Source organism: Colletes gigas, unplaced genomic scaffold (genome assembly GCF_013123115.1).
Source record: "Colletes gigas isolate AHSC1104 unplaced genomic scaffold, ASM1312311v1 Colletes_gigas_Sc00023, whole genome shotgun sequence".
Taxonomy (NCBI): Eukaryota; Metazoa; Arthropoda; class Insecta; order Hymenoptera; family Colletidae; genus Colletes; species Colletes gigas.
This window is the reverse complement of record NW_025106652.1, coordinates 533,287-559,285: the sequence shown is the minus strand read 5'-3', so window position 1 is coordinate 559,285 and position 25,999 is coordinate 533,287. Positions and strand designations below refer to the sequence as shown.

General features: G+C 37.9%; 2 protein-coding genes across 3 annotated transcripts; one reads left to right on the top strand and one right to left on the bottom strand.

Annotated features, from left to right (window-relative positions):
• Nucleotides 1-640: 640 nt before the first annotated feature.
• On the bottom strand, nucleotides 641-23,193 carry LOC122401229 (serine/threonine-protein kinase OSR1-like). Its single transcript, XM_043403225.1, has 11 exons — nucleotides 22,621-23,193; nucleotides 17,652-17,780; nucleotides 10,753-11,102; nucleotides 9,029-9,141; nucleotides 7,574-7,824; nucleotides 7,214-7,379; nucleotides 6,379-6,614; nucleotides 6,187-6,301; nucleotides 3,666-3,928; nucleotides 3,193-3,379; nucleotides 641-3,110 (listed from the first exon to the last, which is right to left on the bottom strand). The coding sequence occupies exons 1-11, from the start codon at nucleotides 22,668-22,670 to the stop codon at nucleotides 3,033-3,035; spliced, it is 1,938 nt and encodes a 645-aa protein (XP_043259160.1). The 5' UTR covers nucleotides 22,671-23,193; the 3' UTR covers nucleotides 641-3,032.
• Nucleotides 14,617-25,999, top strand: LOC122401230. 2 transcript variants are annotated; one of them, XM_043403226.1, is made up of 5 exons: nucleotides 14,617-15,120; nucleotides 15,202-15,380; nucleotides 24,708-24,947; nucleotides 25,020-25,169; nucleotides 25,741-25,999. In XM_043403226.1, exons 2-5 carry the CDS (start codon nucleotides 15,354-15,356, stop codon nucleotides 25,921-25,923), a joined length of 600 nt encoding a protein of 199 aa, XP_043259161.1. In that variant the 5' UTR covers nucleotides 14,617-15,120; nucleotides 15,202-15,353; the 3' UTR covers nucleotides 25,924-25,999. The 2 variants fall into 2 exon arrangements, with proteins under 2 accessions (XP_043259161.1, XP_043259162.1); XM_043403227.1 differs by having other exon boundaries at nucleotides 14,617-15,380.

Genomic DNA, 25,999 nt, shown 5'->3' with positions numbered 1-25,999 from the left:
ACGGTTGCATCGTTAGCGTTGTTCGTAATTACTTTCTTAATTTATTCATTTTCTTTCGTTAATTTAACCTTTTCCTACCACTGCCTTTGTAGTGGCCTGGTGCGGAGAACTTCAGGGAAGTTGGCGGGCCCACTTTGGTCGAATCTACTCATCCCACTTCTATAATATATGGGTCCCCCAGGATCCTGCAGAGCGTCAAGGAGTGAGTAATAGTTAAGGAAGGAATAAAACGGGTCGTGGACCTTGTTATGTTGTTGGCAATTTGTAGACTCAACCATTAAAAGACCAAAAAGAAAACGTCCTTACATGAAATTGTACTTGCAGTCGAGATGAATCGCTCAAGTACCTATCCTGTGACAACTATTTTGTCACGTATCCATAAAAATAAAGAATAACATAAAAGATCATTTTCTGGCACACATTGTTCACTATATAAAATACTCTTAAAGTCGAATCTTTGATTTCATAAAAATTTATTACTATTTTTACCAAAAACAATTGATTTGCTAAGACTCAATTAAAATTTAGTTTCCATTATCTTATCACATAATCTCAACACAGTTCATTAAGCAAGGAATCTTCGAAATTAAATAATTAAATAATGTTTGCGCTAACACGATGCTTACTATTCAAAATTAATTTTCTGTGACCATGTAAAGAGGATATTCTACTGTAAATCTTTTGAAATATCGATTTTTTCATATATTTTTGGTCTTCAAAAATGGCAGAGAGCATTAAACAACCAATAATTACACTCCAAAGTGTTATTTAAATTCATTTTAGTACCTGCAATAAACTCATTCAGAATCTTTTCGAGCCTGTAGAATGATTGACACTATGGAAACCATGAGACAACTTCGTTTTGATGACTACAATACTTTTTAAATTATACAACTATTAATTTGGTCGTCTATCAGTGTAGTTTTGAGGATAGTAAAATTGGTAAGCACTGTGTTAAGTTTCTAGATCGATTACAGTCGACTAATCGTTCGCGCAAACGTAAAATTAGACAAAGTAACAAGCGAAACATCCCAGTCGATGAACAATAGCATCTTTTCGGTAACATTTACTCGCAAGCATATGATAACAAATACAAACAAATTTATCAAAATCTGTTTAGTATATGCTAAAACTTCGACGATTAGTCTTCATTTTTTTATAATAGATAAAAGAATTTCTAAAAAATAAAAAAAAAAGAATGTTTATTCGTGAGATTAATCGTAGACTTTATTCACAAAACCCCCTTCAAGCAATAAATACTCAATCGAACAAATTTATTTTCGGATACGTTTTTCGTTATCGATTCCTAACGTCGCGAAAAAATATTTGTTTCCTTTATCATCTTAAATACCAGAATCACATTGATTTCGAAGTAACCTAATCGCAATAATGTACTCATTTCGTGCCTAATTCGTGATCGACTTCGATTTTTTTTCAACTGCAAGTTAAACGAGTATTAAGTTGTTGCACCCTCGCGGTAAATTTTGTAATGTGACTCCGACGCATTCTATTTTTTTTTTTTTTTTGTTTACAACCCTTTGCAAGATTGACTTATTTTACTTCTAAATTAAAAAGTGGTATGCTAACGATAGAACACAATTTTCACATTTTTTGGTCCTTTACAAAACTATATTTCAATATGTCGAACGAATAAAGTGCAAAGGATTAACACAGTAACAAATATTTTTTAACGCATATAAATAATTGTTATATAAGAAATTCTATATCGCGTTCGACACAGAGTACAATTGGATACAATGTTGAGGCCGGTGCAAAATAAAACTGCAAAGGGTTGACAGTTCTGCTCTAAAGATATCTGTGTGCTCATTATCTAAAACTTTTTTTTTTAAGACACGTGGAACATTTTCTCGGCTAACTTGTCCGCCTCTACGAAGCCGTATAATAATAAATCCGCTAACGTAAATCTATTTAATTAAGTACAAAACACGTTCCATTAGTACTTTCGTGTGTTCTACGGATCCTGTAGCGTTCAAGCATAAGGAAATACGATAACAATTTATGTATTATACAAGAAATTGATGACCGCTTTAGTACAGAATGCGTTAAACATGTTCAGCATACATCCTATGTCTGTAACTAAATTCTTAACTGTGTATAAGAATGTGTGTTTGCCTGCTATCCCAAATAAGTAAGTCAAATGTTTGAGCATCTCCGAAGACAAATTTGCCACTCATTTGCTTAGTTATTTGAAATTCTGTGTTCGTATTTCTTATAGAATGGTAAACTTAACAAACGATTCGAATACTAATATTTACAGGAATTAATGTAATATGAATGATATAGATTGAGAATATATGGAACTACAGCCATTAATGATTAGAGCAAGTGGATATTTAAGCCAGTACGGATGATACTGTTCCTTTTGTCCGTTCTGCGTGCCTTATTTATGCGTGCATAATCGCGTACGCACCAAGATTCGCAAATGATTCGAGTTCAGCGATTAAAATTCGATTTAACCCTCTCGCTACCTTAAATTACATCTCATAGAACAAAATAATATTTAACGTCAACTGTTTTACTAACGGCGCTAATGACTACATTTTTATTTAATTAGTCGAGGTCACGGTGTTCATTAAAAGTGTAGTATTGAGAATCTTAGTACCATTAGGTTTCTAAAACTTTACGGGAACAAGAGGGTTCAAAAAAATACATTTACAAACTCGTAGTTACCTGACGATCTGTCTGTACGCCGCTTTTGAATACATTGCCAAGTTGTTCGTGGTAACCGACGTACAGTTTATTACGGAGGTCTTGTACACCTACGCCCTGTGTCTAAAATGCTCTGTCGCACTTTGTTTCGAACTTGGAAGAAGTGAAAGTAGCAAAAGCTGTAAAAAAAGTGCGATACAGAAAGGTGTGCTATGAATTCGTAAGTTTCTTGGAGCTATCCTCTTGTAGTCGGTCACTCCAAGCCATCAGGAAGGAACCGATGAGCTTTCGATACTTCCCATTCTCTGAACGGTGGTTAAGAACTGTATCCTGAGACTTCAGAACGCGAGATGGAAGTTCGTTTAATCAGTGATGGAGATCTGAGCAAATCCTATTAATGCTTTGTCGTCTGGCACTTCGTTGGCTGCGTGACCAGAATTCTGGAAAACGTAATTTCTTATTAATCCATCTTATCCGAAACTCGAGACAAGCAAATTCTAATGTTAATAAAGATTAACGTACCAGTGAAAACGTTACTGTTCGTAACTGGCCGGCACTGTCTATTAGTTTCTGTAAATTTGCTGCTATTACAACAATGTCCTTGCCATCGACTAAACCTGCTCCGACTAGTTCTGCTGCGATGCCCTCGGCGGAATCCACTCCAACCGCGAATTCAAATCTAATGTCATTAAGCTCTCGTTTCTGGTTTCTATAATAGAATCGTATGTAATTAAAAATCGCATCGCGATGTTATACGATTCATCGCAAATCGAGAAAGTATCGAACGGTGATTGTGGAAACAATATTGAGAATAAGGAAGGAACATACTCAGGACTGTCTTCAAAGGTGAAGTGTGTTTCGGGGCGTCTGCAATAAAAACAGGACTAAATAGTATAGGATATTTAAATTCGTGTTGTTAGAAGTGATCCAATAGGAAAATTGGAAGGAAAACTAGGCATAACTGAAGTAACCATAGAATGCTCAGTATCGCGTACCGTAATCTCAACACCAAGTTTATGGGAATATTCTGCTCGGTAGCTTGTACAAGAAGCTGACTTGGCGCAGATTTCACTTGCCCATAGAACTCTTCATCGGGCTCCTCCTCGCTACTAGGATTTTCGATCGTATTGACTGGTAAAGCCTCTTTGCCTTCATCGCCACTAGAGGCTCCGCTTTCCTCCTCTTCCGAGGACCAAACCCACTCGCCTGTGACTGTTCTGTGTAAGCGACCGGACGTGCCCGGTTGTCTTTTCGAAGCCTAAAAAATAATAATTACGAGGAATCATATACACTGTGCGATTTCTAACCTGCGAATAGATGAAACTACAGTGGAGACTCGATAAATGTCCTCAATAGCTGTTCCGTAAATGATACATTTTTATCTCCACCACTCGGGGCATCCCCCTTGAACCAGTGAGGCGAAGTGTAAGCGAAAACGTAGCGGCTTTCTTTAAAAATCTTTATTGCCTTCGTCACCTTCGTTTAAATGCCCCTGTCAGTGTGACCACACTATTGTACAGTAGAAAGTTTTTTATTTTTTACTCTTTGTTAATAAAAAGAACTCCGCACAGATCTTATGGAAAATGGCCCCTGGTTAAATTAGCTGAACTTTTGATATGATGTAGTTCATGATGTCTTGATGAAAAGTTCCAATGGGCCCAAGCTCGTAAATTGAACAGTTTCCGAGATACGGGGGATCAAAAGTCAATAATGGGCGCGCTTTATTCTAGACTACCACGTTTGAGCATATTTGAATGTAAGAGGCACTGTTGTACACTGTCCATTTATTTGACCCCTTCAAACTCAGTAGTTGTACTGTCGGCTCTTAAATATTACCCCTTGACCCCTTGACCCTCTGACTCTCATCCAGGAGTCAAAATAAAAAAACGCTAAGAAGGTAAAAAATGGTTCTCTTTTTCATTGTACAAACATGAAGCACCATCGACATTAGCATTACCTAGTATGCCCCACGAGGAGGTTGCTCGATCGGATTTTGCACACCATGTGGCCCTAAAGAGGGCCGTTTTTATAGTTCTCTCTATTCGACCATAGGAATCTCAACATTCATATTGTCTTGAAGGTGTCTATTAGCGGCATCTCTGGACGCATTTAAAAGATTACCATCCGAATATTTGACATGCCTTTGATAACAAGCAAATCCTAAAAACCTTAAAACACTTGCAATATGTGCGCATGTACCCGATGTTTTGACACCTGATTGACAGATGCAGTAGTAACCATTTATTATTTCTACTTCTAGTTCCAGTTCATTTTTGGGAATATGAGAAATAAGAACTTGATGTTTGGTACGATTACGAAATCGTGAATAAACCTCTAGTCTTCTAAGGCTGTTATCTATCAACGAAGTTTCAATCTACGCTAATAGAGGGCATCATGACAATATGAATGTTGAGATTCTTATGGTCGAATAGAGAGAACTATAAAAACGGCCCTATTCAGAGCCGCCTTGGTGTGCAAAATCCGATCGAGCAACCTCCTCGTGGTGCACACTGGGTAATACTAATGTCGACGGTGCTTCATATTTGTACAATGAAAAAAAGAACCATTTTTTACCTTCTTGGCGTTTTTTTATTTTGGCTCCTGAATGGGAGTCAGAGGATCAAGGGGTAATATTTGAGGACCCACAGGGTTCACAACAGTGCTTCTTACACTCAAATATGCTCAAACATCGTAGTCTAGAATAAGGCGCACTATTATTGACTTTTGAACCCCCGTATCTCGGAAACTGTTCAATTTACGGAGCTTGGTCCCATTGGAACTTTTCATCAAGATATCATAAACTACATCATATCAAAAGTTCAGCTAATTTAACCGGGTGCCATTTTCCATAAGATCTGTGCGGTGTCCTTTCATTATCATGTGGGGGAGATGTTTCCGATTAAAATGAGACTAAACATGATATAAATCGGTCAATATTTGGTAGCATAATATTGGCTTAAATATTGTACTTGCAAGTCTTTCTCTCTTTGTTTATCCTTCTTGTGCTATTCTTTTCCATCTTCAGAAACATCAAAGAACGACGGGTCGAGGTGCTGGGTACATTTATCGAATAGAAGGTAGCTATTTTCAAACGGAACGCTTGCACTGTTCCGTAAGTGATCAGAAACGGTAACACTTATGAGATAGGAAGTTTCGTTAGCTACCTCTGTTCGATAAATGTACTCTCCTCTGACCTTGCGAAGATAAGAGTACGTACATGTTTTGGGAGTGCTATTAAATACCTTTCCCTAACTCCACTGAGACATTTTACTCGAAATTGAACACGTTCTGGCACACAATGAAATGTAATGTGTAACGGATATTTAAACTGGGGGCGATAAATCCGGTTTTCAATCTCTCTTTCTTTTTTAGCTACTAACTCTTTCTATGTTCGAGGCGTTGGCAAACTACAATCAAATTCGAAAAACGATTCTCCTATTCCATAAGTGTTCTTGACCGGACCCGAAGTAGTGACATTTATCAAGTTTTCACTGTATTTGGTATCGGTAGACTTACCTTCTGCACGCGAGTCTCCAGACTAGGACCAATGGCTACTAAGGTTTGCTGCAGGTATTTTTTATCTTTCGCCTTTTTGAAGAAAGGATGTTTCAGTAGCTCCGTCGCCGTTGGTCTATAAAATTGTTTAACGTCGATGATCGTTGCACGAATTTTTTATACCGAAGTAGATAAATTTAAGTGAATTCCTACCTCTTCGTCGGATCTTTCTGTAAACAGTCGACGATCATTTTTCGGAATGTTTTACCGTACGCTTTGTATTGATCTTTATCATCGGCGGCGGTATCCAAAGTCGGCGGATCGTTCTGCAACGTTAACATTAGCACCTTCATCGGCGGATACTTATGGTATGGAGCTGTACCACTGGCCATCTCGATCGCGGTGATGCCGAGAGACCAAATGTCTGCTTTGAAATCATAGCCATGGTCCTGCAAAGTTATGTGCATATTATAATTGATTTTACAAGGCACTTGTTGGACGAGACCGGCAATATCAAGTTTAAAACGTGCTTTTAAGATTTTAACATGTTTTGCTCGATTCGCAAAGAAATAAAAAAAAAAATTGTTCTATAGCGTAATTTCCACAATAGAAATTATTGGATTTGTTAGTAATTCATTGTGCAAATTGCTCGCCTTGGAAAGATTTCTTTAAGACAAAACATCATTTACTTTCTGCAAATCGAATGAAATGAAAGTCATTTAATTTCACATATTTTATATAACTCGTAAGGACTAAATAATGTTTTATCTTCAAAGAAATTTATGTAAGATTTGTTATTTAACGTGCATGCTTGGCGGAATTTTATGACTTGTTGTAATGAATTTTGTGAATTGTTTCGTTACTATGAAATATGAAGATATTGCATGAAAATGAAAGTAACCAAATGGCGAATGAAATTAGTTTTAAGCCTCTATTTCCTAATACAATTTTCAATGCCTAACAAATAGCGTATGCTAAACGAATGCAAGACAAATATTGACACAAAAAACGCAAGCTAAGAAGTTGTAATGTTACTTTCCTCTCTCACCTGCTCCATGACCTCTGGTGCCATCCAGCATGGTGTCCCCACAAAGGTGTGTCTGACTTTCTGTCTGCTCAAGTCTCGACCTGTTGCGAGCCAAGCACTGACGCCAAAATCAGCGATCTGCACTGTGCCATCTTCTCCTAGTAGGATATTACCGGCTTTTATGTCCCTAATATTATTCTGTTATTAAAATTTGTCTATATGTATACGGGCATCAGATACATTTACTTTGTGCTTCATCGAAAGGACCAGTTTTTTTTTTCAAGACGAACTTAGAAACGTCTTTAATATTCTTTGATCCGTTTAGCACGAAAGGCGGTTAAAACGATTAGGAAAGGCAAAGAAAGAATTGCTTAGAGATACCTGTGTATTTGCCCGTTACTGTGAAAGTATTCAAGGCCTTTGAGCACCTCTCGCAACACGGTAGCTATCGTTGCTTCGTCGAACACCCCGTGTTTGCAATTGGTGGTTCTCATTTTATGTTTGATAATATCCAACAGAGAACCACCCTCTAGCAGCCTTAGAACAAGCCAGAGCTCTTCCTTCACCACGAAAGACGTGTAATACGTGACAACGTTCTCGTGGTTGCAGGAGGACATGGCCTGTATTTCTTTCTGCAAAAGATAATACGTATCGTTATTAGACTTTACAATTCTTTATACAGAAATCAAGAAATTCATTTAAAAAAAGGCATGATCCACCAAAAGGTTACACAGCAGACAACGTGTTAAATATTCATTGAAGATTTTGGAAAAATTTAGTATTGAGAAATGCCTGAACATCGACAAAAACAGTTAGGCGACGCAGATATTTCGCTCCAAAATTTAACGCTGATCGTAAATAAAAATCATACGAAACAAGACAGATTTTCCATTCGCAAAGAGCAAGAGAAATTTATCCACGTAGTGTGTTTAAAAAAAATTTACAAATACGTAACAGTTATCTTCTATACAGAGTGTTGGGCCAACCATGGGAACAATTTTAATGAGGGATTCTAGAGGCCAAAATAAGACGAAAATCAAGAATACCAATTTGTTGATGGAGGCTTTGTTAAAAAGTTATTAACATTTAAAGTGGCCAAACACCCTGTATACATATAAAATGAGAGGCCTGACTCACTGACTCATCAAGGCCCAGGCTAACAATAAGCCCTTGGACATAAAAAGCTGAAGTTTTGCACAGAGGTTTCCTTTATGATGTATACAAGAAATAAGAAAGGATATTCTGAAATTCAACCCCTAATGAGGTGGAAAGGGGTTGCAACGTTTGTATAAGGAATATTTTATTTGTGGTTGGATTTACCTGATACTTGGTCTGAATGCTAATTGATACACTTATTTAGCTTTAAAATTGCCTTATTTCCGAATGGGTGTCGTTATGAAGGTTTTTTGGGACGTTAATTACGAAAATGGTATCAATTTTGAAATCTAAGATGGCGACATGACATAAAATTAAAACTCTATAGAGGTGAATGGGGGCTTAAAAGGTTTTATGGAGAAACAATATCAATTTCCGAGGGAACTAAACGGTTTCCTGTGCGAGCGAAGCCGCGGGCAAAAGCTAGTAAAACAAAAAATCTATGAATTAATACAATCGGAACGAATACGATAATAACTATTGCAACGTTATCTTATCGAACAATGTAGTTGATTTTATCATGAATACGCAATGAGATATATTTACAGATCACTTATGAGCGATAATTTCGATAATATAAATAATCTATATGAATCAATGTGTTACTCAGCACATATCGATGTGTCATCAGCAAATTTTGCAATACTCTTTTCTGACGAAATTAAACGCAACGATGCTCACCAGCAGCTCGTCCATACTCGTGTTCCATTTTTCCAAGTTTATTCTTTTTATCGCGCATTTTTCCTGTCGTGGAATGCAAAATGCTGCGTGTACCACGGCGGTCGCACCCACACCTGCAATTAAATAAAAACATTAGAATATAAACCACGGAGATTCAATGACCACGTAAATAATTACTAAACAATACAATTACATGTATTTAAAAAATATTAAACGAACACTTTTTTAACGATTATAAAATAAAGCTCGCAAATATTTAGAACAATATATTGTATTTATAATAGATTGTATAATAGAATTTTTACTATGTATGTGACACATTAGTAGCCTACAAGGTTCTAACAAACATTACGTAAGTGCTCTTTTAAATGTACAAATTGTTCTGCAAAAATTAACATATCGATATTATAGTAGTTATAGTAAATAAAAGAATTCTTTATTCAGGAGTCGAGAAATTCTTTTAAAAAAAGGCATGATCCACCGGCAGGTTACACAACAGACAACGTGTTAAATATTCATTGAAGATTTTGGAAAAATTTAATATTGAGAAATGCCTGAACATCGACAAAATTTATTCAGTACTTTGACGCGTTGGGTAAATTTTATTCACGAATAACGAATACAGATTTAAAATTTATTCGTAAACGTACTTTTATATGTGTGTAACTTTTAAACAAATTTACGTGCGAAACGTAAATAGAAGTTGGTTTGCGTATTACCCCCAAAACTTTTATTCGTTATCCGCGAATAAAATTTGCCCGACTCTGTTTGACGCATTAAACGTCACAATCGACGCCACGTGCCACTGCACGATGAACTATATATACTAAAGCTAGGCACATAATTGCAGATTAAGTTCACTTCACACGATTCTTTGATTAACATCGAAACTCGACGATTTCCTTAGTGGAAACTCGGAGAAAGAATTAAACAGACTTCAACACAGTCAAATAGGTTTTGTTTATCAGACTTTTCTTTCAGAGAAAAAAAACGATTTATTCTAATATAATTTAATAAAAATGGATTGAATAAAATACGTCAGCCTTTAAAATTAAATAACAAAATATCTGCGGTATAGAGATGCATTGTCATTGCATTTCTAACAATTAATTCCGCATTGTGTTTCTCGAACGTTTTAAGCGTTTGTTGCTAAAGAATATTCCCAAAGTTTCTTCCCATTCGACAAGTATTCGCAATGGATATGATCACCGAACAACAGCCGACGACATAACCTATTTCGCATTTCGAATTGCGATATCTTAGCCTCGTGCCGATTCACAATCGTTCGCAAAGACGACGACCGCGCGAATTCCGCATGCGGCATAATTGTTGGCTCCCTTTCGCAGCATGTTAACTAGGTTAGGACGTATCGGACACCGGTATACGTGCATCCTCGAGTGGGAGCGAGACAGCGATCGTAGGGAACAGGAGCAAGAGAGATGGCCGCGTAAACGTAGACAACGTGTCGCGATCGACCGCCGTCGCGTTTCGCGTAGAAATAATACAACGACCGTTACGACTTCGAGTTCACATATTCTTCTTTAATGTTCGTTCTCGACGAATCCGGAAACTCTCTCGATAACGTCAAGAAAGTAGCAAGGGTTCGTCGACGAAGACCCGGTGATTGTATTTCGCGAGACAGGGAAACGGTCGTAGAGGAGAAGTCCGCAGAGCCTGTACTAGGTCGGAGGCGATGAAAAAAGCGAAGGGGCAACGTTACTCACCAATAACCTCTTTGAGCTCGTAGTCGTCCTTGGTGTTCGGCCAGCCCTGCACGACCGTGGTGGAGCTCGAGGACGCCATTTTGTTCGCCAGTGCCGTGCCAAGACGCGCGTGCTTGCTGGCACCCCGGGCGCCTCGCGCGAGCAGTAACACGCTGCACTTTGTGCGACTGCTATTGTTAGATGTTTTCGGCTCACGTGGACCACTCGGATCGACGCCTGCGCGATTACGGTTGTTCGCCGCGGCGGAGTCTAAGCTTGCAGCGGTGTTCCTCGGCGGTGTCGAGGCGCGAAAAGACTTCTGCCGGAATATCCCCGGGGAACAGGAGGGCAGAACGTCCGGCGAAATTTTCCTGCGAAGAACGTTTGTTTTGTAGAACTCTTTACAGGAAATCAGATAAGAAACTACAGTCAGTCACGAAAGTCTTCGTACACCCCCTAAAATAGTAATTCTTGAGAAAATAAACAATTTCATATAATATTGTTTTTCATTTATTATTATGTATGATATTATTAATTAAATTACATAAAAATTTATTGTTTTTTTTAAGAATATTTTATACAATGAGGAAAAGCGAAATGTACATATGTCATAAAATTGTTCGTATACTAAAATACGAAGGTAGTAAATCTAGTAAATTTTTGAAACATAATACCTGGGCTTCCCCGATAATGTTTACATTGTCATGACGTCGTGATTCAGTTGAAAGATGTCTAACAATCATTTAGCGACAATAAGTGCTTCCAGGAGAGAAACAAGCGTTGAAATGCGGGAATTAATTGTTAAATTGTACAAGGAGATGAAATCTCTACGTGAAATTGCTAACATTGTGGGCAGAAAACATTCTACTATTCAGTACATAATAAAAAAATTCAAAATAACTGGCAAATATGAAAATAAAACATGTAGTGATCGTCCTAAAATCCTAAGTAATAGAGATGTTCGATCTGTACTGCAAATTATTCGCCAAGATCCAAAAGTAAGTCCTCCAAAAAAGCCGCAAAGGTACAAAATGATTTTGGAAAAACAGTACACCTTGGAAATATTCGAAGAATTTTAAGAAAATCTGGATATCGTGGTCATGTGCCGCGGAAGAAATCCTTAGTCAGTGACCTCATCCGTTCTAAGATAATTGAATTTTCAAAAAAACATGAAAACGAGAATATACAATTTTGGGAAAGAGTATTATTCACTGACGAAAGTAAGTATAACATTTTTGAAGCAGATGAAAGAGGCGAAATATGGAGAAAAATCGGCACATTTGATTTGAAAAACCTGGTATCAACTTTAGAACATGGTGGCGGATCCGTTATGGTTTGGGGCTCAATGATAACCTCGGGAGTTGGGAATTTAGTATTTGTAGATTCTGTTATGGATCGATGGGTATATTTAGATATACTTAAAAGCCATTTAAAAAATGATGCGGCAAATTGGGACTGGAAAACAACTGAATTTTCCAACAAGACCAAGATCCTAAGCATACAGCTCATGTTATTCGGGAATGGATACTGTACAATGTCCCGAAACAACTTTTTTCACCACTTCAATCACCAGATTTGAATGCTATAGAGCACGTATGGGATTATTTGGAATGCAAAATCAGGAAGCATAAGATAACAAATAGACAAAGCCTTAAAACTGCATTGGAAGAGGAATACAACTAAATTAGTCCATTCTATGCCAAGAAGATTAGAAACAGTTTTAGAGGCAAAAGGAGGACCGACAAAATATTAATGTAACAAAAATTTACTAGATTTACTAAATGTACTAACTTCATATTTTAGTGTAGGAACACATTTGTGATATACACATTTCGCTTTTTTCTTATTGCATAAAATATTCTTAAAAAATAATACATTTTTATACAGGGTGTTCGGCCACCCCTGAGAAAAATTTTAATGGGGGATTCTACAGGTCACAATAAAACGAAAATCAAGAATACCAATTTGTTGATGGAGGCTTTGTTAAAAAGTTATTAACGTTTAAAGTTCCACACATACTGAATTTTTTTCTCGAAAATGCACAGGATTTCGGGGGTATGTCTGTTTACCAAAAATGATTATAATTGACCCCCGCAACCGAAAATAATTTTTCCAGAACGATTTGAAATTGTTTAATTTAATTGTTAATAACTTTTTAATGAAGCCTCAGTCAAGAAATTGACATTCTTGATTTTCGTTTTATTTTGGCCTCTAGAATTTCCCATTAAAATTTTTTCCAGGGTTGGCCGAACACCCTGTATAGGTTAATTAATGATATTGTACATATTAATAAATAGTCATAATATTATATGAAATTGTTGCTTATTTTCTTTAAAACGACCGTTTTACGGGGTGTACGAAAACTTTCGTAACTGACTGTATGTCAATCATCGCCGATATCGGTTTTGATACACATTTCCTATTTCCTGACGATTTATGTTATAGTTTGTTGATTATTATTTGACGCAGTGACAAACGTGTGACCCACCGAAATGTTTAAACTTTGAGATTTCATTTGCACTATATTGCATTTGTAGTATGTGGGTTGCATAGAATAACTAAGATGATGCCTACCATAAAGATATTGGAATGAAAGAACAAAAGCATTCTTCGGTTAATCGAGCTAAACGTAAATCAATAATAATACGTAAAATCGTTGAACGAAGGAAAACATCAGACCGGTTTGTATCCACAAACAATGCACGCATTAGGGCTGGATTGCATTAAAGAGGCCACGACATTGTGTTTATCAAGTCTCAATTACATGTAATCTTGTCAAAATAAATGCGTCGACAAAGCGTCGACGCAGCCTACGCAAGCACCCAATCCGATTCATTTAAGTAGATTGATCTTTTTTCGAGAAAGGAACAGTCCGCGTAATAAATTCTATTTGTAAACCATTGAACTTTCTGTCTTTACTCTCTGAATTACTGTTGCACAATTATTCAGAATCTGCCCAAAGGAATTTAAAAAAAAGTATCCAATCAAATTTCGTCTTTAGTTGTAAATCCCTAAAAAGATATTGAAAATAAAAACGTGGTTTCGATTCATAGAATAATTAAAATGTTTCTAGTTTAGAATATTCACCCTAGATTAACGCGATTGCCACGTCACCTATATGTGAGCCATTTACAACCTGAAGTAATTAACTCCACTTATTGAAGTTTTTAAAATAAATTTCCTTAATAATTATACTCAACGCTATAAATTGACAAACAGAAATTTAAATTTTAAGGGGGACCTTAAAAAAAAAGTGTATATTAGAATAAAATAGAATAGAATTTTATTATTTCTAAATTAGGATTATAATAGGTTATGCTACACTCTAAAACCTGTACAATCCATGCATCCTGACAATACTCCTCCAATCCAACATAATCTTTCATCCACATTCTACACATACACCACCCTACAAATTTAAATAGACTAAATTAAAACAAGAGGAATTTATAATACTTAATATTTCACAGAAAGAATATATATTATTTTGTCAATTTCTTTACTTTGCCTTTCGTGGGGTTAATCAGGAGCTAAAAAAATTAATTCCCAGGGTAAAATGATAAGAAAAATAAATGTGACGAGGTTACAAAAATGAGTGCTAGATCATCTGAAAACAGAATCTCGTAGAAATTTCTCAGAATTTTATCTGGAAATGAACGAGTTAAATAGAAGCGCGGAGAAAATTCCGAGAGTCTCGCTTCCGGCCGATATCGGTTGATCGATCGGGGACAGCGCGTATCGAACTGAATATATCGAAGGAAGACCAAACAACAACGCGATCTCGAAAATCTTTCTCGAAAATCTCTGTCGGGCCTTTACTCACCGGAGTTTCCCGGTGGGCGTCGAGTGGCCAGAGATTACGATTTATCCGACATAAGCACTGCAGTCTGGCGCGCGCGTTCCGTCGTTACTGCCGGAACGGTTGGAAATATTTTTTCGGCGAGAGAACGAGCGTCGCGTGATACGTGACCGCGATATTAAGGTTAATCCTGGCCCGTCTGTCAAAGTGGAATCCCACCACAAACTTCGTCGACAGCACGCTCGCCGCGATTAGTAATTGAAGTGCTTTCGTCGTCGTTCGCGCGTATATCGAGAAGCGCGTTAAAGGGAGACGCGAATCGCGGCGGAGAAATGCAGAGGAAGAAAGAGAGAGCCGGGGAAGAGCGACGAGGATAACAGTAACTGAATCGGAGACAGCGATGGCAGAGAAACGTAAGAAAAGACGAATGGGGGGAAGGACAACGCGGACGATGAAATAAACACGCACAGAGACGAAACAAAGGAAGCGAGAAAGAGAGAAGTGACTGACCGACGATGGCGTTGCATAGCACGAGCCCGTAGATACCGATATTTGTTTCAATCAGCACGATTACAGAATTCAATTAAACGGTCAGTAATCAAACGCGACAGGTCTGTCACGATATCAGATTTCGTTATTTGCACGGGGATCTCTAACGACGATTTTTCCAGCTTGGAAATGACAGGCGATTCGATCTGCTTGGGTCCTGTGCGCTATATAAAACGAGATCGAGGAAGGCTCGTTTGTACAATAGTGGCTCGACTTACAATTTCGAACCGAAGGCTTTCGCTGTATACGAAGCACGAAGGAAAATATAATCGTCATGAATCGAATAAATTACATCATTATGGTAAGGTTGCTCAAATATACACTAACATTCTTTTACGAAATATTCAACATTGAAATTTGTTAAACTTCCAAGGATCAATTAGAAACGAAAAGTTCGATCAATTGCTCTTCTCGTGAAAGAATCGATAATTAGAAGCAGAGTTTGAAAGGAACGTTCTATTATTAACAAATTGCAAAATTCAAACAGGTTTCGAACTTTAAAATAGTATAGAAACGGATCCAGACTTGTTTGGAAGAGGGGGCTTAAATAATTTATATGAGTGCATATGTAAAATAAATCTATACAGGGTGTTCGGCCAACCCTGGGAAAAATTTTAATGCGAGATTGTAGAGGACAAAATAAGACGAAAATCAAGAATATCAATTTTTCGTTTGAGGCTTTCTTAAAAAGTTATTAACAATTAAATTAAAAAATTTAAAATCGTTCTGGAAAAATTATTTTCGGTTGCGGGGGTGAATTACAATCATTTTTGGTGAATACACATACTTCTGAAATCCTATTCTCTTTCGAGAAAAAAAATCAGGTAGGTGCTAAAATTTTTAGACCGAAAAAAAAAATTTCAAATCGTTCTGGAAAAATTATTTGCGGTTGCGGGGGTCAATTACAATCATTTTTGGTGAATAGACATACCCCCAAAATCCCGCGCATTTTTGAGAAAAAAATTCAGTATGGGTGGAACTTTAAACGTTAATAACTTTTTTACAAAGCCTCCATCAACAAATTGGTATTCTTGATTTTCGTCTTATTTTGGCCTCTAGAATCTCTCATTAAAATTTTTCCTAGAGGTGGCAACATTTAAACTGGCCGAACACCCTGTATATAAAATGAAAGGTCTGACTTACTGATTCATCAACGCCCAGGCTGACAATAAGCCCTTGGACATAAAAAGCTAATGTTTTGCACAGAGGTTTCCTTTATGACATATACAAGGAATAGGAAAGGATATTCCGAAATTCATCCCCTAAGGGGATGGAAAAGGTTTGTATAAGGAATATTTTATTTGTGGTCAGATTTGCTTCAAACTTGGTCTTAATGCTCATTGATACACTTATTTCGCATGAAAGTTGCCTTATTTCCATAAATGGATCTAGAATCTTCAAATTTAACATGTAAATTACTAAATACGTAACTATTATCCTATCACTAAACCGTTGCAATGGTGTAAATACGCCTAAATATCGGTATGGGTGTCGTTATGAAGGTTTTGTGGGACGTTAATTACGAAAATGGTATCAATTTTGAAATCTAAGATGGCGACATGACATAAAATTAAAACTCTATAGTGGTGAATGGGGGCTTAAAAGGTTTTATGGAGAAATAATATCTATTTCCGAGGGAACTAAACGGTTTCATGTGCGAGCGAAGCCGCGGGCAAAAGCTAGTAGTAAATATATTTTTTTAGAGATTCATGATTCTTGAGGGAGGGGCGGCCGCCCCTCTGGACCCGCTCCTGAAATAAAAGAGTTATAAAAAATAAATTGGCTTCATTGTTACCAGTAATGGAATGCTCTTTCAATGCCAATAAGGGTTTTACAACTGTCGAAAATGTCGAAAGAGAAACTTTGCGTTAAAACGTCGATAAACAAATTGAATTGCAAAACGTTTATAAATACTGCGCACGCAACCGCGATCTTCGCTGATGTAGCGTGCCCACGGCCTTTAAGAACTTTAATTATCATGAACGTACTGCTACGTCATTAAGAAAACTTACGTTGTTTACCATCGAATTATTAGTACGTCTCCGTGTTCCCCGTGCCGGACCGTAATAACCCGTTCAAAAGAATGTTAAACGCGCGTGTTAATTTCCAACGTGAATTGCGCTTAAATTTAGTGTTTCCTTGTCTAATTTTACCGTGCCACGTACAGCTTTAACAAACGGGCAAACTATTATCGCGATTAGCGGGCGTAAGATAAATATTATGATGTTACTGTTTGATGTAAGAAGCTGACGAAAAGTGGTTCAAGAAATAGCTTGTAATTTGTCATTGCAAAAATGATGATAGATTCTGGAAAGATTAAGGTCGTTTTCGAATATAATTAAGGAACGGAAGTACTTGAACGGTACCGTTTCTGATAAAATTTACATCGAAGAACGATGAAAAGAACACGTGATCACGCTTAACGATCTATTATTACTGATCCAAGACAAATGTCGATTCCTTTGAAATCGATGTGTCACGTTTTAGAACAAGTGTGTTAGAACTGGAATCGAAACGCGCTTCGATGAACAGAGAATCGCTGGAAAAACGATTTAACAAGACGCGTACTCACCTATTTTTCCCAAGTACCAAAGTCGTTAAGAACCTGTTGTCTTGGAACTTCAGCCTCTCTTCTTCCGTAGATATAGGCGCCGCGGCGCCAAGTGTACCGGTCTTACGTTGCCTCATGCTGCCCGCGATTCTACACCCAAAGAAACAGCCACGTTATACTGGTTGCATATTACCAGGCTTCGCGTTTAAACTCGTTCGTGGAACAAAAACCATCAGAATGTAGCAAATGCTGCACATTGTATACTGATATTGTTGTAGAATACAAATGCAATCTATAGAGTTCAACATATTGAAGAACTAATCTTAGTTATATTAGATTTTTTTTTAAAGATTAGTACACTATACAACACATTGAAATTTGTAATTTCATCCAACGCGTTTAATAAATTTTCCACAATCCTTTGCAGCAATTTCTCAACGTTTAGAGTCATTCAAGTAACATTTAATTATCATGAATTTGCAAATAATATTCAGACATATAAACTTATTTCTGTTTACAGACATCATTGAAAGTCACTCTCAAATATCAAAAGTATCTTGATTATTGTATTTCCTACATGCATTTAGGAAAATTTTAACAATGTTAAATTTCTGCTAACAAAGTCTACTTCTGTGAGGTAAAGAGGATTAAAATATAGTTCTTCCAAGCATAAATTATAAGATGCATTCGACCCGATACTCTCCAGACTAGCCGACATATTATTTGCATTCGTCCGCATCTCTGCCTGAGGTCCCTGGGCTGTCAGCGTGTGGAATATTTCTAAATTGGCGGTCAGTCGATTGTCACCTAAATACCTAAATGGAATAATTGGAGCTGGATTGGCCTTACTGGCTATTTTTAGCCAGCATCAAGGGGTAGACCCTATCTTGCTATCTAAAAATAATCTGATAGGGAATGGACCGTTGGATGTTTTCAGCGGCTGTCCCTCTTTGCTTCTAAGAAATCTTTGCTTTGTTTAGTACTTGAATACTTTAGATAAGAATCAAACATTTGAAAATACAATGAAGAAAATTGTAACTGAGAAACTAAATAATGTTGAAGTAGGAAAAGGTCTTAAATGTACATCTGCTGTATAATTTGAACATATAAGTCGACCGGCGGATAGGGCTTATATTTTTGTACACGTCAATAGCGGCCTGCTAACAGGTTTAAATCCATCTTAGTAAAAATGTCTTGCCAGTATGATCTAATTGTCTCTTTAAACACATGGAACTCGTGTGCATTCCTCGTTTATATAGCTTCTTGTCTTAAGTATGACATACCGTGAAGGGCATCTTGCATATTTCTACTTTACAATTTAAATTCTTCTGATGATATTAATTCAAATCCCAAATACTTTGGAGAAGCAATATCTGCAGCAACGAATATTTTCTTCGAGATAAATTATGGAAATATTTATTACTTTATTTTAGGAAGAAAAGGGTAGATAAAGAAAATTTTGATAGGATCGTGCAAGACGAACGTAGGTAGCGAGCCGTGCCGACTACAAACTTGAATTAAAGTCGCTGTTCTGGCCAGCAAATTAAACTTTCAACCGAAACAGGTCGTTCACTGCAAGAACTTCTGTTGCAATATGAACAGTTCGGTCTACGAACAGAAAGTGCCGAGGTAAATTCTACAAAACAAAACATATATTAGTCTAATTGTATTTTAATTAACGACTGGATTCAGTAACAAATTTGCAAACAAGTTACTACAAATGATCACTCTAAACGATTACTTCTCTGTAAAGCATTCGATATCGCAAAAGCTTCAAAGCGTACCAAGCACTTATTTTATTCCAAAAGCTTATTTTCCTGTTTTTGGTCATTTCACTGAGCCCTGACCACGTCGAATCTCTGGTTTTGAACTACCGATTCCAAGAGACAAAATTATACAATCATTGTGTTCAGCCGAGCCATAATCGCTTGCAGATTGAAAGAGAAATATAGCGTCCAGTTTTGCAAAGTGGAAAACAGAATGATTAGAGCACTTGTTGGTTCGGACCTGGCAATGTGGGGCGAATAGCATCTAGAAACGACGGTAAACATGTCACGTAAACTTTCGACGGAATTCTTGGTACGTCCTTGTCGCCTGGGACGAGGAATCTAATTGATTTCCTAAACTAACGAGTCTAATAGTCTCTTCTCTGCGAATCGCTCCCGTTCATGAGGCGCGTCCCGTCCACAATTTCATGCTATGCGTTGCGTGTTCGCCTGACTTGTTGCAATTCTTCTCAACATGCCAAACTGTTGCACCATTTGTTAACTTAAAAATATCGTTCGCCCCGATTCTGCCGTAAAATGCGTCTATTCTGATTAAAAGATTTTGCAACCGAACGGGAATCTCGACTTGATGAAGTCCAGTGAGCTTCAACAATGGGAGCGTAACGTTTTTGGAAAGTTCGTTAAAAAGTCTACGATCTTCTTTTAAAGGATCTTTTGTTGAAAAATATTTATACCGACGTCGTATACAATAGTCTTACAGTGTTTTGTGGCGACAACGAAGTTGGAACGATTGGTTTACAATGGCAATTTTGAAATGGAATCGAACGATCATTGTTAATTATCTATGAACACAGCACGTTTGAGATAATTTCAGAAAACGAGACATTTTAACGTATCTGCGAAGAATTCGCGGCGGCAACTGATGATACAAGGTATTCATCGTGTCGAGTATTATTGTTATTAAGCCAGGCATTCGTCTACGTTTAGGGGGTTTTTTTCTACAGTTACGAGAACATTTATTTTGCTGTATGTTTGCGTCCGACACTACAGAGTCTTCAACAGTATTCGAAACGTAAAAGTATAGAATGTACCTTTCATTTACCGGAACAACTAACTCCATAAAAGGAAAAGCGAAGACATTGACAAAATTGTATACATTTTTTCTTAAAGTTCCTTTTAAAATTAAAATTTCTTGTCAATTTATAGTATACAGGGTGTTCGGCCACCCCTAAGAAAAATTTTAATGGGAGATTCTAGAGGCCAAAATAAGATGAAAATCAAGAATACCAATTTCTTGTCTGAGGCTTCATTAAAATGTTATTAAAAAATTAAATTAAAAAATTTCAAATCATTCTGAAAAAATTATTTTCGGTTGTGGGGGTCACTCACAATCATTTTTGGTCATTAGACATACCCTCGAAATCCTACCGACTTTCGAGAACAAAATTCGAGAGATGTGAAATTTTTCGACGGAAAAAAAACATTTCAAATCGTTCTAGAAAAATTATTTTCGGTTGCGGGGGTCAATTATAATAATTTTTGGTGAATAGACCTACCCCCGAAATCCTACCCACTTTCTAGAAAAAAATTCAGTACGGGCGGAGCTTTAAACGTTAATAACTTTTTAAAGAAGCCTGCATCAACAAATTAGTATTCTTGATTTTCGTCTTATTTTGGCATCTAGAATCTCCCATTAAATTTTTCCCAGGTGTGACCGAACACCCTGTATAATTATTAAACAAGTTTACGTTGAATATAAAAAGTTAAAAAAAAGTGTAGTTAATCCCTTTGGTTTGTAAATGGTTCGAATGCGACGCAGACGATTCAGATAACGCAGAAAATGAAACGGAGGCAAGAGAAACTGGAAAATTACGCCGGGAAAAACGTGGAAAAACGAGGAACACAGACAACTGCGCCTTAGTGCATTTTTCTAACTACAATAGTCTTGTGTGCTCAGCTGACATTCTAGTTTACTTACGCATCCAAGTTTCCCCCGCAAAACTTGATATCGAACGACACTCCAACGGTATACCAACGAAGAATAACCGAAGTCAAGATATTTCAATCTATCGTTCCCAATGCTTGCATGTTTCTTTAAATAGACGAATCATTACTGACACGAACTTTCTCGACGCCATGCGGATTTATTGAAATGACTTTGCATCGAGACAGAGTCAAGTGGCGTTCACGTATGAAACAAACAAACAATCTGACGATTCTGAATTAAACGATGGAATGGTTGACTTCCTATTCCTCTGCTTATTTCTGAAAATGGGAATCCCTATCGGACGCACTGGACACCCCAGTTTCCCTACAGCCTGATCGTCGAGACGAAGCTGGCGAACAGTTTACTGCAACAAACGAAAATTTTGAACTGTCTGCCCCTCAAGTTTTTGCTAACCGGTACTCCTCATCAATGGAACCTTTGCTCGAGCAGTCGAGGGTCAATTGGTTATTAACTCGGACAGCCGTAACGGCTATTAAACCGTTTCATTGTCATGAATATTGCCATAAAAAAGCAGGGAAATCACGCTCGGGCACGTTCTACGTGAATCATTTCAAAATCAGAAAACTGACAAGCAAACCTCGTGCAACTGAAAGTATTGGAAATATAAATCTACGAAAATAATTGTTCCAAAACGTTATATAAAAGCTCTGGTCGAATCTACTACGAAGAACACCTGTCCTTCCAACGTTTACCCAAAGTCAACGACAACCAATTAAAGAATCGCCTACTCGAACGAGCGTATCGTTCACAAAGATATCCAACGCTTTTGAAGCTACAGAAGCCAAGTTACAGAAAGTTTGACCGCCTAACTGTTCTATTTGGTTCATACCGTTGAACCGTCCAGAAATCTGACCCCCTAATTGCTCGAAACGTTATACAGGATGTTTCTAGAAACTGGGACAAGCTGTTCTAAACGAAGATACAGAGAAGATCCTGCAGTGGGAAGTACTCTCCAACGATATAATTCTCTTTTTACATAAATCCACTCTTTTTATAATTCCGCATAGGAAAATGTTAACGCGAGACCTTAAGGAAAATGAATTTCTTTGAATCGAGTAGTACCCAACTGTCTAAAGACAAAGTCTGGTTTTTCTATCCGAAGCGTATCGTTTGAAACTCGTAACGACAGTGGTTGAGATCACGGATCGTTCATAGAAATCTATCAGCAGACCGAAGGTGGCCACCAGTCGACGATTAACAGACGATGTTAGCGAGAGCATCACCTTATCGCGGCCTCCTTATCAATTTATCTCACCTGCCGGACGTTGACTTCACGGTTCCATTCGAGTACAGATCGGCTGCCATGTCAATCGCGCCGATCCGCTCGCATCTCCCCCCTCCCCGCGCGGATGCGTTTGTCTGATAAGTAGCCGTCGATCCTGCTCGTCAGAGCTCTCTCCTATGAACGTTGATCTCTATCGGCGGCCAGAAAAAAAGAACCAGTTCACTGACAACGGTCAACCTTGACCGGGTTCGTTCTCACTGGACCAGCGACCCGGTCCCAAAACGCGATCGCGTCCATCGTTGTCCGTCCGGGAATCGTCATCCCGATTCCCCAATAGTCACCGACCGATCCTCTTCCACGATCCGTCTCTAACAGGCTGAACACGCGGTGGTTAACGGCGTATTCGGTGGGCTCGCGGAACAGCAGACCCGTGCAAAGAACGTCACTGTTGCCAGAGACGTGGTCGGATCATCCTGAGTTCGCCGTCGACTGAACTATGTCAGACGGGGGCACTGTCAATTGGATAACTACCTACCGCACACCGACGTGCCACCGCGTGGAGAATACGCGTTGATATCGTTCCAAGCTGACCACCGGCTCCCTCCGTGCTTCCCGGTCCCCTCCTGAAAGTGTTAATTCGCTTTTAATTTCGGTTGCTTCGCAGCAGCTACTGATGTTTCTTTAACCCCTTAAGGGAGCATACCTGTGTAACAATAATTAAATACTTTTCTTTTTTAATTTATTCAATTTATACCAAACATTTGCACCGCATTGGCATTTTATGGGCATGGAAAGAGATCTTCGAACGGCAGAAGAACATGTATTTTAGACGATTTCTGTTGCTCTGCTCAAACAATAATTCACTTTGACTATCCTCGATGACGTGGCCACTGTTGGAGCATAACTATAACAGATATTATAATTGTTTTACACCGTTGTTACTTATCCAGTTAGAAGGAGAGGATTTTAACGAAGGAAACGAGGAAAGGGAGAAGAATTGAAGAATTGATTCATCATTTCTTAAAGATGCTACATCTTTTCTTAATATCTTAGTCTATTTTTTTTTTTTCGTTAATGCTACACCGTGCCTGTGGTCAGTTTGAAGGCACCGGCGAATCATAGTGATCGACACGGGGAAGACTAATTTATATCATACGACGCGAAGCACGTCAGCTCAATCACGATCGACCTTGCTGACCGGTTCACACTGTTTTTCGCGGTATTACCATCGTCTTCAAAGATTCGTCAACACATTATGCTGATTTCTGACGTCACTATTCAATTGACGTTCATCATCTTCCTCATTTCACGATACTTAACTGGAATTTCGAGGATCGTTGGAAGAACTGAAAAAAACTAACTTCTTCCATAATTGTGATATGCATCTCTTATTTATTTGGCAATCTTCTTAGATTCTTAATTTGACTCTTTATCTTATTTGTTTCCATGCTTCCCATGAAATGCGTTAAATTTCTAGAAAAGTAATCTCCACTCGTCTATGGCAGTTTTGAGCGAAATAAATATTGTTTGACCAAGGTAATCGGTTATTTCAAGATCTGCCGACAAATTATAGCTTTTGTAACGAGCTATACCGCTTAGAGAAAGGTGGTTACTACTCAATTTAGGCGAGAAAGAATTGCAACGTTTCTGATGACATTGATGTTCTTTAATCGTATTTTGTGACATTGTATTGCGTCATCGTTAAAATTCAAGCTTCGACGGAGGTCTCAGTCAGTGTTAGAGACCTATCAAACTTGATAAAGCATAAATCGTGCGCGGAGGGTTCTGCCAAGTGGGAATGGAAGTGGAGTGAATCAGTCGTTTAATAATGTAACTGACAAAACGGTAGAACGATCGTCGATTATTGATGGTCCACGTTAGTCCTAGCATTAACACTCTCACTTTTCATATTTCTTATCATAAAACACGAACTCGTGTCTCAAATACGACCATACTTTATTTCGTTCCATAGAATCTTCAAATAACCGTTTCTTATTTCTGCTTTTTTAGAAGGAAGTAACACTTTATCAGATAACAAACTGACGTTGACAGTATAAAAGGTCAATTTTCTATCTCTATTACCTGTCTCTCTCTCTCTTTTTCTCTGTGATTTATAGTTTGCTGCCGTCGCGATCATGGGGTATGATGCTTATGAGATCTGCAAGAGGTGCAACGTCAGTTACTACATTCGACCAAAAAGAGACGATGGAACAACGCGAAACTCTTACCATCCTCGTCAGAGCGTTCCTCTTCTTCGGGACGTCTCTTATCTGGCGGAAGAAGACTACGACGAAGTACAAGAAAAAAAACAAACCGAACAGCAACCCCTAGATAGAGATAATAGAAATTTATTGTCGGTCGGTTTTGTATGCGACGAGAAATAAACGCCTCCTTAAAATTCGTCTGTGACAGTCTACTTTTCTCCACAGGGTTACCGTAATCTTTGCGAAATCGTTACGAGAAAGGTGCAATTAGAAGATACCGAGTACGAGTACCAACCGCCGCATTACTACGAAGTCTATTGTAAAAATAACTCTTTTCACGGCAACAGCCAGCACACTATGAGTTCATCGAAGCAGGTAGATGCATAATAGATAATGTTCGCTTCTTTGCCTTCCAAACAAAAATTCCTGCGATCTGTAAAAGAAACTGTCACTCGATGTATTAGCTTTCAATGCTTGGTAGTTTATTTGTCCTTTGTATGCCAAGAGAGCTTGGATACCTTACAGAAGGCAAGATTTTATAGCCGCTGCCTTCGTGACGGATCTTTATGTTCGGTGCAAGTGTTTATTACAATTATGCGATGAAACTACAACCGCGCGAGACTTTGACCGCGAGTAATTAATTCTCTGCGATTCACTCGTTCTACGGAATAAGCTACCGGCATTATCTAATTAAAATTGGAGTGTGTCGGTGACAAAAGATTAATATAATCAATGGAACAATGCCGATTTAAACTTTATTATTACTTCGCACATATTAACAAAAACTTCGGCCAGACCACAGTGTTCGATAAACTGCGAGGGCACAAAATTGAATCGCAAACGGTTACAACTACAAACCTCTTTAAAAAGAAGTATTTCCTTCCATCTTGCATTTAGAACTCTTTTACTCCTCCTGCCATACTGAATACGAGACCGTTTCTTTTAGAAATGCGTACACCCTGGATTTCACTGCGTGCAAAGAGGTCGACCTCTATACTTGGTAAGGCGACGATGGGACAGCGAATGTTGGGAACCTTTTGTCAAAGAGATCGCCAGTGGTTGCGACTGCATGTGGCCAGAGGCTGTACTCGGAGACATAACTGACCATTATTCGTTTCCACGTGAATGAAATTTAGGTAGATCAAGGATTGATCGAAACATAATAATATTGTTTAAATTTTCCCTAGCATCACTTTTTAATCTAG